This window comes from Vanacampus margaritifer, chromosome 4 (assembly GCF_051991255.1).
Source record: "Vanacampus margaritifer isolate UIUO_Vmar chromosome 4, RoL_Vmar_1.0, whole genome shotgun sequence".
NCBI lineage: Eukaryota > Metazoa > Chordata > Actinopteri > Syngnathiformes > Syngnathidae > Vanacampus > Vanacampus margaritifer.
The window spans coordinates 11,482,770-11,496,104 of NC_135435.1; the positions used below are offsets into that span (position 1 = coordinate 11,482,770).

The window sequence follows — 13,335 nt, forward strand, 5'->3', positions numbered from 1 at the left end:
TTTTACTTGTACTGTATATGTGTAGAAGAAATTACTTTTAAACCAAATCTAGCGGAAGCAAGCGTACCCATTTTTTGTTGGTTTAAGTAAAGGTACAAAATCACAATTGCAGATTAACGGAAAGGTATTTTAATGTGAAGGTATTATTTGATTACTATATTAAATGTAATCTTTGCGTGTTCGAAATAATTGAAAAATGAGATCTGATGAAGAAGCTTCTTTTGCAAAAGATTTATTTTAGGAGCTCCTAAAAGACACAAGACATGCTTACATTCAAAGGTGATGTTAAGCCTCGAGTGTGTCAATATGAAAACACACAGTCGCTTTATAGATGAAAAAAGCATACTCCTCCTCTGAGGCTGGACAAAGGGTTAGTAATTATAATAGACAGACAAGTGATTTACTGACATGTTTACTCCAGTTCCGTCCAAAGCCGGAAATATATGATTAGACAGGTACTACCATGCGACCTAGACTCCCTCAGACCCACAGTGTTATCACCATGAGAACTTGCCTCCCATGTGCATTCCTATCTCACCAGCTGGAAGGGAGTGAAAAGTGTTATTCATTAACACAGTTATGTGGCATCTATATACTATAAGTAGATTCATAAACAGTAAAAATATGCATAGAAAATGTTAAATGTCTTCAAATGATAAAGATTTCTCCCACAAAGGTTGGAACCGTAGTCTCAAGGCCTTTCAGGATATGAGAGAGGCCTTCAACTCTGAATCTGCAATCACTGTCAGAATTGTGGAGGGCTGGCATGAAAGCAAAATGATTAAAATCTGCGCTCTGATTGAACTTTCCTGACCTTGCTTGAACAAGCGTCTCTTCACAAGGTGCGATAAATTTCAAACTATTCCCTTCTCTTCGACTGGAACAGCTGAAGGATCCAGTCCACAATGTTTCATCTGAACAGCGATGTCAAACAAGTAGTCATAGCATTCACACCTACAAATGTGAAGCAACAAACGTTATTTTAACATTTGTTGAAATATTCCTTGAGAAATTCAGTTCTACTTTTGGAAAGAAAAGTACTCACATTGTCTTGGCTTTTTCCCATGACTCGCCCCACACGTACACCCCGTGCCTGCGGACGAGGACAGCACACGAGTCGGGGTACTCGTCCATGGCCCGAGCCATACGATCTTTTAAGTCTTTCTCTTCTGGTGTATTCTCGATAATAGGCACGACCAGAGTATCATCATAGCTGCAGTAAAAAACAAGACATTTCACCTCTCAATCAGTCCTCTTGACAATCTCAACCACACTCAACTATGCCTCAAGGCTTTACATGGTGCTGTCACACAGGCAATTGAATAGATAACCACCACAATGGTTGTGTATTGTGCATTGGATACTTGAGACCTGCTGAGAACTTTATTGAACAAAAGTATCTTTAAATTAGTTTTTTTGCATTTTTTAAGAAAGGTGGATCAGGTATTTCAAAGGCTGTTAAGTAACGGCAATGTTTTAACCCCCAGAGTCCACATCACAGAGAAAAATTCAATGTTTCAATAGCGACACCCTCCATCATCATCATTTACATTGTAAAATCCTACTGTCTAAAATAAACTCAGTACTATAAAAATTAAATCAACCATGACGGAAAAATGTAACTGTTTTTAACCTGATACCCATTATTATTATTATAATTATTATTATCCATCCATCTTCTCCTGCTTATCTGAGGTCGGATTGCGGGGCAGCAGCTTTAGGAGGGATGCCCAGACTTTCTCTCCCCAGCCACTTCAACCAGCTTTTCCGGCGGGATCCCAAGGTGTTCCTGGGCCAGCCGAGAGACATAGTCTCTCCAGCATGTCCTGGGTCATCCCCGGGGCCTCCCGCTGATGGGACATTCCCGGAACACCTCTCCAGGGAGGCATCCGAACCAGATGCCCGAGCCACCTCAGCTGGCTCCTCAACGCGGAGGAGTGGCGGCTCGACCCTGAGTCCCTCCCGGATGACCGAGCTTCTCACCCTATCTATAAGGGAGAGCCCGGACAACCTGCGGAGGAAACTAATTTTGGCCGCTTGTATCCGGGATCTTGTTCTTTCATCATGACCCACAGCTCGTGACCATAAGTAAGGGGAGGAACCTTCTTCACCACAACGGACCGATACAGAGTCTGCATCACTGCAGACGCAGCACCGATCCGCCTGTCGATCTCCCGCTCCATGCTGCCTTCACTCGTGAACAAGACCCCAAGATACTTGAACTCCTCCACTTGGGGAAGGATCTCATCCCTAACCCGGAGAGAGCACGCCACCCATTTCCGACTGAGGACAATGGTCTCGGATTTAGAGGTGCTGATCTTCATTCCAACCGCTTCACACTTGGCTGCGAACCACTCCAGTGAGAGTTGGAGGTCACGGCTTGATGAAGCCAACAGCACCACGTCATCTGCAGAAAGCAGAGATGTAATGCTGAGGCCATCAAACCCTCTCAACGCCTAGGCTGTGCCTAGAAATTCTGTCCATAAAAGTTATGAAGAGAATCAGTGACAAAGGGCAGCCTTGGCGGAGTCCAACCCTCACTGGAAAAATAATCCGAATTACTGCCGGCAATGCGAACCAAGCTCTGACATCGGTCGTACAGGGACCGCACAGCCCGTATCAAGGGGCTCAGAAGCACCCCCCACAGGACTCCTCGAGGAACCCGGTCGAACGCCTTCTCCAAATCCATAAAACACATGTAGACTGGTTGGGCGAACTCCCACGCACCCTTGAGGACCCTGCAGAGGGTGAAGAGAGCTGGTCCACTGTAACACGGCCGGGACGAAAACCACACTGCTCCTCCTGAATCCGAGATTCGACTTCCCGACGGACCCTCCTCTCCAGCACCCCTGAATAGACCTTACCAGAGAGGCTGAGGAGTGTGATAGTTGGAACACACCCTCTGGTCCCCCTTCTTAAAAAGGGAGCCCACCACCCCGGTGTGCCAATCCAGAGGCACTGTCCCCGATGTCCATGCGACGTTGTAGAGGTGTGTCAACCACAACAGCCCCACAACATCCAGAACCTTTAGGAACTCCGGGCTTATCTCATCCACCCCCGGGGCCCTGCCACCGAGGAGCTTTCCAACCACCTCAGTGACTTTGAATCCCGAGACAGGAGTGCCCACCTCAGAGTCCCCAGACTCTGCTTCCTCAAAAGAAGACGTGTCGGTGGAATTGAGGAGAACTTTGAAGACTCACGACGTCCCAAGTCGAAGTCAACAGCACCCCATCTCCACTATACACAGTGTTGATGGTGCACTGCTTTCCCCGCCTAAAACGCCGGATGGTGGACCAGAATTTCCTCAAAGCCGTCCGGAAGTCGTTTTCCATGGCCTCATCGAACTCCTCCCATGTCTGAGTTTTTGCCTGAACAACCACCGAAGCTGCGTTTTGCTTGCCTCCGGAGTCCCACAGGCCAAAAAGGCCCGATTGGACTCCTTCTTCAGCTTGACGGCATCCCTTACCGCTGGTGTCCACCAGCGGAGTCGATGATTGTCGCTGCGACAGGTACCGACCACCTTATGACCACAGCTCCAATCGGCCGCCTTGACAATGGAGGCGCGGAACATGGCCCATTCGGACTCAATGTTCCCCGCCTCCCCCGGTACAAGGGAGAAGTTCTGCCGGAGATGGGCGTTGACACTCTTTCTGACAGGGGATTCCGCCAGACGTTCCCAGAAAACCCTCAAAATACGTTTGGATCTGCCAGGTCTGAGCGGCATCTTCCCCCACCATCGGAGCCAACGCACCACCAGGTGGTGATCAGTTGACAGCTCCGCCTCTCTCTTTACCAGAGTGTCCAAAACATGCGGCCGCAAATCCGATGACACGACTACAAAGTCGATCATCGAACTGCGGCTTAGGGTGTCCTGGTGCCAATGTACATATGGACACCCCTATGAACATGGTGTTTGTTATGGACAATCCGTGATGAGCATATAAATCCAATAACAAAACACCATTCGGGTTCTGATCGGGAGGGGGGCCGTTAATCCCAATCACGCCCCTCCAGGTCTCACTGTCATTGCCCACGTGAGCGTTGAAGTCCCCCAGCAGAACGGGGTGAACCCCAACGTACAGACGCCAAGCCGGGGGGCAATAAGTATGCCCACACCTGCTCTGCGCCTTTCATCATGGGCAACTCCAGAGTGGAAGAGAGTCCAACCCCTCTCGAGAGGACTGGTACCAGAGCCCAAGCTGTGTGTAGAGGCTAGTCCGACTATGTCTAGTCAGAACTTTTCAGCCTCACACACCAGCTCAGGCTCCTTCCCCACCAGAGAGGTGACATTCCATGTTCCAAGAGCCAGCGTCTGTAGCCGGGGATCGGTTCGCCAAGGTCCCCGCCCTTGGCTGCCGCCCATCCCACTACGCACCCGACCCCTTTGACTCCTCCCGCCGGTCGTGAGCCCATGGGAAGGGGGACCCACGTTTCCTCTCCGGGCTGAGCCAGGCCGGGCCCCATGGGTGTAGGCCCGGGCACCAGGCACTCGCCAATAAGCCCCGCCTCCAGGATTTTTATTATAATTATTATTCTTTTATGTATTTCATGCTTGCATTATATTTACTGCTCTACTGTGTGGAGTAAGTCAGTTGTAGTATTGTATAGTTGTTTGCGTGTGGCTCTGTTTTGTCACATGTCTGTTGTGCAATTACCTTCCGCTTGTCTTGGCCAGGACTCCCTGTGAGAAGTTATTGTAACTTAATGGTACCTTTCTTGGTTATATGAAATAAAAATGAAAGGAAAAGTGCTTTGCAATGGCGTAGAACTACACCAAATCCTTCTCAATGATGATGCTGAAGTAATAAATAAGGTAACTAAATCACTGGAAATAACTCTTGGTCCAATTCTTCCTGGAAAATGTCCCTTTATGAGTGATGACTTAACTAGTCACATGGACCCACCTTTATACATTATTCATGGTTTGTCAACAGCAACAATTGTAGGTGAGGCATGCTGACCTGAATACAAAAAGTTCAAGAATTTCTAAAAGGTTGCAAAAGACTTTATATAAGATATCGTGTCAAGACATGTTGTAATGCCATCATCAGTCTTACTGTACTTTAATTTGTACTTATCCTGTAACATGGCAGTACAAGCTCACACATCACTAAGAAATGATTCAGAACTGCTGCAGCCCAACTGTTTGATTACTGCTTGAATCCATACCGATAGTTGGTGCCGGTGGTGCCTTTACGGATCCCCTTAATCATCTCCTGGTGTGTTATTCTGAACTCTTTTCCAGGATACAGCAGGGTGGTTATGACAGCAGATTTGGAGTGCGTATGGATAACTGCTTGTGCCCCTGCATAAAAAAAATAAAAGTTTGAGTTTTTTCTATGATAAAGGATGCTAGAACTTAATGCAGGTAACGCTAATAACTATAAATAAAGTTGCCTACCCGTCGCACAGAAATCCCAATACATGCGGTTGCTTACTCCTTAAATCACATCACTCTAGACATCTACTTAATATTTGGCTCAGTTGTTTGTCAATTGTTATCACTGTATGGATGAAACAATTTCACCTCTCATTGTATACGCGTTCATAAAGAGTGGGGTGCATTGACTCTTCTTTAACTTCTTCCAGGCAGGCGGACAGCTGATGTCTTTCTCCTCCACATCACACACAAACATGTCTTCTGGCTGTGTAAACACACACACATGCACTATAATCGACAATGATTCAGAGGGTTCGATGCACGCTGTTGACTTCTTTATTAATGAAATCCGATGATATTCACTGCGCATTTCTGTGGAGTTCATATGTCTGTCTGCACACCAAGGCGTACCTATAGTAGGCTACTGTATTTTAATGTTGTCACCAAGGTGGTATTTTTTATTATTTTTGGTAGCACTTGGTGTAAAAAGTTTGAGGACTCCTGACAGACTATTTTGTGCAGCGCCATCAAATAACATTAAGAATTAAATTTTTAAAAAACAGCCAAGGGGGTGAATAGTTTCGCAAATCACTGTATTACACTATTATCATTACTGACCTGTATTCTCTCTTTCTGGACCCCTGAAGGCGCAATGTAGATGTGCTTCCTAAAAGTTACAGAACAAACATGCTACATGTTAATATTGAAGAAAATACAATGCACATTCAACATTTTAGGGTGTTTGCGCCGCAGTGGGTGTCAAACCTGAAACCCTCACACACATTAGCTCCTGTTCTCCTTGCTTTAAAATGTGTTTCATGTCGTGTGAAAAACTAGGCACTCACACGGGCTTTCTGTTAAATTGGTCCATCAGCGGCATTAATAGTTGAGCAGGGATTTATTCGACTGTCCCTTTCAGACAAAACTCACCGAAGTGTGACACCGCCGTGTCCAATGTGCACGTTCACACAGCCAATGTGGCTCAGCGCGATAATAGAGGTACCTTGAGATATGAGTTTAATTCATTGTGTGACCCTGCTTGTAACTCAAATCATCTTTCTCCAATGAAATGAGTAGATATGTCATTAATCTGCTCCAACAACCCCCACCACACCCACCGCCACAAGTTTTTGTTTTTTACTAAGAAAAATAGCACCTTTTATTGCATTTTTTGACTATAAGAGAAAAATAATTCCTTATGAAGAAGGAAAAAAATGTTGTAAGCCACATTTTGGGGAGAAATGTATTTGACAAAAAAATGAAACTATAAACAATAGAGCTCAGACTCGCACCCAAAATCCCTGTTCCCTAATTGTGTTGACAGCAAACAAGTTTCGGTTGGATTGAACATTTTGCTTCTAACTATGGGAAAATGTTTCTTTTTAGCGATACAGCACACATTAGGTGACATGACTACTTCTTTTGGCGGTTGACAAATACTTTTAGTACGTTGCCGCCAGCTCACTTCTTAAGTGCTATAGAAGGTGGTGGTAATGTAGAAATCTCCCCCCAAAAATGCTACTTCTACTCCAGAGCGACTTATATATGTTTTTTTCTTATTATTTTTCATGATGCATTTTCTGACTTGTTGGACTTATACTACGGAGTGAAATGTGGTTAAAAATATACAGTAGTAATAATATAATTATATCGAATGTAAAAAAATTAACCGTTTGTGCATCAGTATTAATTCATGTTGATTGTGCAGCTCCTTCTTGTGTGTCAGTATAATACAGACATAAGGATGACATGGTTCACAACTGTTCAGTAAGCTGCAGTAACAGTAATCGTACTTCCCAGAAAATCAAGAATATATGCCTTTGAGTATATTATCTGTCTATGTGTCCACTATTTGTGTTTAAATATTCATTTGTTAAAGGGTTACAACACTGCTACACTGATGTCAGCCAGCCTACACTGTTTTGCATTGTTTGTTAGCATCAAGCTAAGCAGACTTTACTAAAGCAAGGCTATGTGACTGTTTTAAATAAACACTGTGTAATTCACTTGGTTTTATGTTTAGTTTAACAATTTACTTAAACCAGGTGAGTCATTAAACAGCTTGAAGCCTCTTTTCGTTTTTTTGCAATTAGTATTTACTATCTGCCAAACTGCTGCTTGTTGTGATGTGAGTTGAGAAAATAGAGCTTGGGTGGCCAGTATGAACGGTACACCTGATACAATGGTTGATACTAATGCAATCCTTATCCAAGTCATTGCATCACTTTTTTATTTTTTTACTTTTGTATTGTTCTAAGCGAATACAGTGGAATTGTGCAATGCAGTTCAATGACTGTTTAATGTGGCATTTTGGTATTACAGTTTTTGCTATACATTGTTAGCTACAACCACCATTAAAATGTGTTAGTAAAATTGTATTTCCTTTACTCATTTTCCTTTTTAAACAACAAAACAAAAAACATTAGTTAATGTGTTTTTGCCATTACAACAAAACTATGCAGAGTATAATAAGGAAGAGGGACAATATGAATTTAGAGCTTTGATTAAATAAAACACTCTGCAAAAACACAACAACACAGGAGTTGTAAAGACATCAAAAAAAAAAAGAGGGGAAAAAATATTTTTTATCAAGGTAGTACAATACTGAACAATAATAATGGGTTTTATGGTAAAAGTGGTTCATTTCCTGAGAGCTGTAATTACCTCTGCTTTGTACAGAAAGAAAGGCTCTAGTATGTAGATGGTGGAGGCATGAACCACAAAGTACCCTGGCACATGTACATTTGCTATCACTGTTCTGACCCATGACAGACACAATTGTCATAAATTTGTGATTTGTTTTATTTTTTATGAATCAGACTACTGGGGAACAAACACTTGTGGAAAAATGCACATTAGAGAAGTAACTTGAATTGAGTTGCTTTTTGTTGAAAGCATTTCCCTTCCTTTGTCTGAAATGACGGGAAATAATTATTATGTTCAGTGTTTTATATGATAACTATTACTTTACTTTACCTTAAGATTAGGAGAGCGCGATATACTGTATAGGGTGTGCCGTGAGGACAGTATAAGTTTGGCCTACACATCAATCATCCGCAGATTTTCGCTATTCAAAGGCCAGCCCAGTCCCTATCCGCTGCGAAGAGTGGGGTTCCACTGTATAGTTTTAAGTTGTAATATCACCATTCACCACTAGATGGCAGACATAGCACTTGCACAGTTTCTTACACTGCCATAAAATGACATGCAGGACAAAAATAGTACATGAATAATATATATTTTTTTATAAATCAGCGAATTTATGTTTGTGGGGGGGGGGGATGCACAAATAAATCTTTGCGTTTAATGATTTTTTTTGTGTCATCCTTGAGTGGTAAATTTTAGTTATGAGAGCCCTTTGCAATGGAAAAGAAAAAGCACATTATATGTATTTGTTGATTTTTGTTGCAGTTTCTAATGGCATTAAAAAAAATACATCTGGTTAGTATGTGGTTGTATGCGGCCCTCCCAATGGCACTTTATCAACACAAGCTGGTTACATACAAACCCTCTTCTCAAACTCATTCCGCCGCCCGTCCCAGTAACCCATCCCAGCTGGTAGAAGAGCCGGCAGAGCTCGGGAATAAGAACACGAGGATGGTCCTTGTCCTACAAGACAAACAAACCCAATCTTTAAATGGTAACTCAACATTTGTGAGCCAATGCTCAACTTAATGATCATATTTGTTTGTTGTTTAAATCAGCAACCTGTTAAACTTACAACTTTAAGTGGGCAATTAACAGGAATGAACCATAACGCACAATAGTAAATACATTTTTCATTTGGTTTTGTCGAACCAAGAAAGACGGATTAGATGTGGGGGGGCTTAGTTTGTTTACATCTCCCAGTAACAGTCCAGCTGCTCTCAAATAACTGTAACTTATCATACAAACTATTTGGCATTAACAATAGGCAAGCTGGCAGCACAAAGGAATTAGCATATCTGCCTCACAATTTTGAGGTGCATGCTTCAAATCACGGTTCGGCCCTTCCTGTTTGAAGTTTACATGTCCTCCTTGGTACTCCAGCTTCCTCTCACTTTTCAAAAATGTGCATGTTCATCTAACTTAAGAAACTAAATTGTGTTAATCATCTGTGATGGGCTGCCAACCAATATACAGTAGTAGCACAACTTTCATCAATCAAATGTATTTTTCATTTTAAAAAGAGAGAATAAAATATAACTGATTAGTTTGTTGATTTATGAAAAATAATTATTTTTGTAGTCTTGACTAATACTTGTACACAATCTTTTTTTATGAGTACATTGTTTTTAATGTTTTTGCATTTTCAATACTTGCATCTGACATAAAGTAATCATAAATTTACCATGATTACCATAATCTTAGTAGAGTAATAGTAGAAGCTGAGAAAATGGTTACTCCATCCTGTAACCCAAGTCACTTTTATAATCACAGTGTGACACACTAAAAGAATATTTAAGGACAGTTTATAACAAATTACGAAGAGACCATGTTTTAGAAAATGTTCCTACATAGCAGCATTGATTTTTGTCTCCTACAAAACATTTAGAGGGTTAGGTCACAATAAAAGTGTCTTTTGTCAAACTTTTGTCCTTTTTACAATGAAAGGGAAGAAAGAAATGATTCATACTTTTCATTATGTGCCCCCTATTTACTGCTTGTCTCATTCCTTGTTTTTTTTTCTGTCAAATGGTATTTACCTCTTTTTCTGCTGAGTCTTGAACTGCATCTTGGTCGCAATTGTTGGTTCCACACAAAGATGACATTTCCTGTGGGAAAACATTCACATTTAGATTCAGTGAAGGTTCCACACGATTCAACAATAAAAACATTTGACATTTTAAAATGGGAACCACTGTCATTTCAACATTCAAATTTGGGGAGTTCCAGTCAGAGTTTTATGCGGCCAATTCTGATACGATCATCAATGACCGAGATCTGCTGAAAGATTTGATCACATTGATAAGTTGAATATTTTTTTAATTATAGAGCAGTGGCATAACCTTGCCTCGTTTTTTTGTGATCACATTTGTTTGTTTAGTACAGTGGTGGGCGAACTCTGTCCTCAAAGGCCGGCGTCTTGCAGGGTTTGGAGGTTTCCCTATTGCAACGCAGCTGATTCCAATCAACATGATCGTTGCCAAGCTTATACAGAGCTTGCTGATGAGCTGATCATATATCAGAAGGGAAACATCCCAAATCTGCAGGACTCTGGCCCTCGAGGACCAAGTGTGCCCACCCCTGGTTTAGTACAATAGTGTACATCTTCAAATGAAAAAGTATGCATCTGCTCGCTTATATTAATACAAAACAAAAAAGCGCAGATCTGAGGCTCAGGGTTGAAATCTCTGCTCAGATATTTTGTTAAGTGGCGTTTGCATGTCCCCACACTGCCTTGCTTGGGTGTTTTCTCCAGATAATTAGGTTCTCCCACGTCTGTGAAGCCTTTTGAAATACTTTTAAAAGAAGGAAGTCCACTACAGTGTGCCGAAAAGATGTTATCACTTTAGTATAGAGCTCTGGGGTTTCATTAAATGACAAGTCAGTGAGAACATCTGTGAAAATACGTGCAACATTCCAGCCGACAGGCGCGCAGCCAGGCCAACATTTTTTAACACGAAGCCTGCCTTTGTGTTAAGTGTGTAGGTTTTGGTAACTTGATGACGTAAGGTAACTGCTCGTGGTCATAATTACGGAGTAAAAATAGCCGCACCTTAGCGTCACCGACTCGTTTCATTTCCTTCACAACACTTACCAGTTTAGAGTCACTCAAATTGGAAAGGAAAAAAATAAAAACAAGAATACGTCAAGACGCGCATGCGTTGATCCGCTTCTTCTTGTGTGTTTCCGGCAGTCTTGGATTCCTAATGGCGCAGTGCTGCTCTCTGCAGGTCAGTGTTAAATTGTGCTCATGTGCTTTTATTTTGAAATGGGATACATTTTATTAATCAAAATTAGGTGTTATGTGGAACTCGTTGTACCAAATGATGATTTTTATGTTTTAGTTTAAACTTGTTTACATAGTGAGTACATTGGCAGAAGGATGCAGTTTCCAAATGCCAGACAGAAGGTCTAGACTCTAGATGAATACCAAAGAGGAGGTTTATGGATGGAGTTAAAGAGGACATGAAGGAAGTTGGTGTGAGAGCAGATGATGCAGAGGACAGGGTTAGATGGAGGCAACTGATTCGCCGTGGCGACCCCTGAAGGGAAAAGCCGAAAGGAAAAGAAGAAGAAGTTTAAACTTATTTACATTATTTGTTATTATTAGCTTTAAATATTTTAAATATGATTTTTAAAATTAATGAAGGTGGCTTTGGGTCTGTTAGTTTGGAAGATATAACAAACTTCATTTATTTTACCTCTATCCACTCACAGTGAAAGGGCTGTATACAAAAGTATTTTACTTTATAAATATAATTTTGACAGCTGCCAGAGTGCTAAAAACAAATTGTATGCGTATTGTACGTATTCCATTCCAGCTGAGCCTGCTGTTCGTTTCACAGAAGGCAAAGTGTTCTTTTCTTTGTGTACATGGCACAGGCAAAATAGCTGATACCCTTTTGTTCAAGAAAGAAAAACATGATCATTGTGTGTTTTTCAAGAACATTGTCCCAGAAGAATTGTGACTTGTCATTTAGCAAATTCTAGTCTCATCAATTTCAAGTTACTTCCATGTTGATTGTGTTTCTTTATAATTTTTTAATAAAAGAATATCCTTGATTGTGCCTGTGTTGTGTGTGCAACAAAAACACTGGTACTGTTAAAACAAACAGCAGGTGTTCTGTGGCTGCCCTGCATCTTAGTCATGGATGGATGGATGGATGGATGGATGGATGGCTGGATGGACGGACGGACGGACGGACGGACGAACGGATAGATAGATAGATAGATAGATAGATAGATAGATAGATAGATAGATAGATAGATAGATAGATAGATAGATAGATAGATAGATGGATAGAATTTGCTCAATTAATACTTTTGACTTTTTCATGTTATTGTGACGGTGTTCTCCTTGATATATTTCACCTTTCTGTGTAACAGTGAAGCTTTGTTGGATTGCAAGACTGGACAAGTGCTCACCCACACATGTTGCGTAATTCAAATAAACTTGGCCAGTTGTTGATTACAGCTAATGGCCCAAGGCTGCACGCCTATGATGCGCATCAGTCACCGTTAACTCACACCACTTACTCACCTTATACACAATGCCTGAGGAACAAAATCACACCATGTCTTTAAAATCACTTCTTCTCCGGTAAAAGTTTCCCTTAATGAGGGTGGCAAAAAGGAAATAAGTGATGAGAAATATGTGTTGTTTCTTGTATTGCGTATCAGAACATAATTTTATTTGAGCCCTCTCCATTTGGCCACATTGTTGTATTGTATTAGCAATGTGTTTGGATGCATGTAATATTGGCCCCGCCTCCCAAGTGCTTGTCTGATAAAACAGCCTAACATGCTTTTCTGTCCGGTTTCACCATTTAAAATTGCAATTATAATCCTGATGTATGCAAACTAAAATGTTATTGCTTGATTTAGTAACCTACACTCGCGGTTTAAGACCAATTAGACTAGGTACATTCAACCCGCATCTAACCCACATTAGTAAAAAACAAATTGAGTTTCTGAAATCTCGGGTATTCCTCGCCATTGTGTTTTGTCTATAGTTCAAAATGAAGCAGCAATGAGACATTACGTCCTCTTTCCTCATCATAAAGATGAAAAACAATGATTAAGACATTGAGAAAGAGACGGATATTAGTGTAGAGAGAGCAAGAGAAGAGAAGAAGAGCAAGTTGAGAGCACTGCAGTGATAGAGCCAGAGGACTTGACATTGGTTTTCATTTCAGAGAGAGAACTCGGAGCAGGAATGTGAGGCAGTTGAACATACAAGCAGAGTGTGAGATACAGACTAAAAATACAGTATACAGTATGCTCCTGGCAATCAATTCTTACCAGTTCTG

At 41.6% G+C, this 13,335-nt stretch overlaps 1 protein-coding gene across 1 annotated transcript; it reads right to left on the bottom strand.

The window, feature by feature from the left end:
• Nucleotides 1-216: 216 nt before the first annotated feature.
• On the bottom strand, nt 217-11,221 carry apip (APAF1 interacting protein). Its single transcript, XM_077564652.1, has 8 exons — nt 11,121-11,221; nt 10,066-10,134; nt 8,889-8,989; nt 5,999-6,047; nt 5,528-5,645; nt 5,170-5,305; nt 1,046-1,213; nt 217-954 (listed from the first exon to the last, which is right to left on the bottom strand). Exons 2-8 carry the CDS (start codon nt 10,129-10,131, stop codon nt 855-857), a joined length of 738 nt encoding a protein of 245 aa, XP_077420778.1. The 5' UTR covers nt 10,132-10,134; nt 11,121-11,221; the 3' UTR covers nt 217-854.
• Between the last annotated feature and the right edge of the window lie 2,114 nt (nt 11,222-13,335).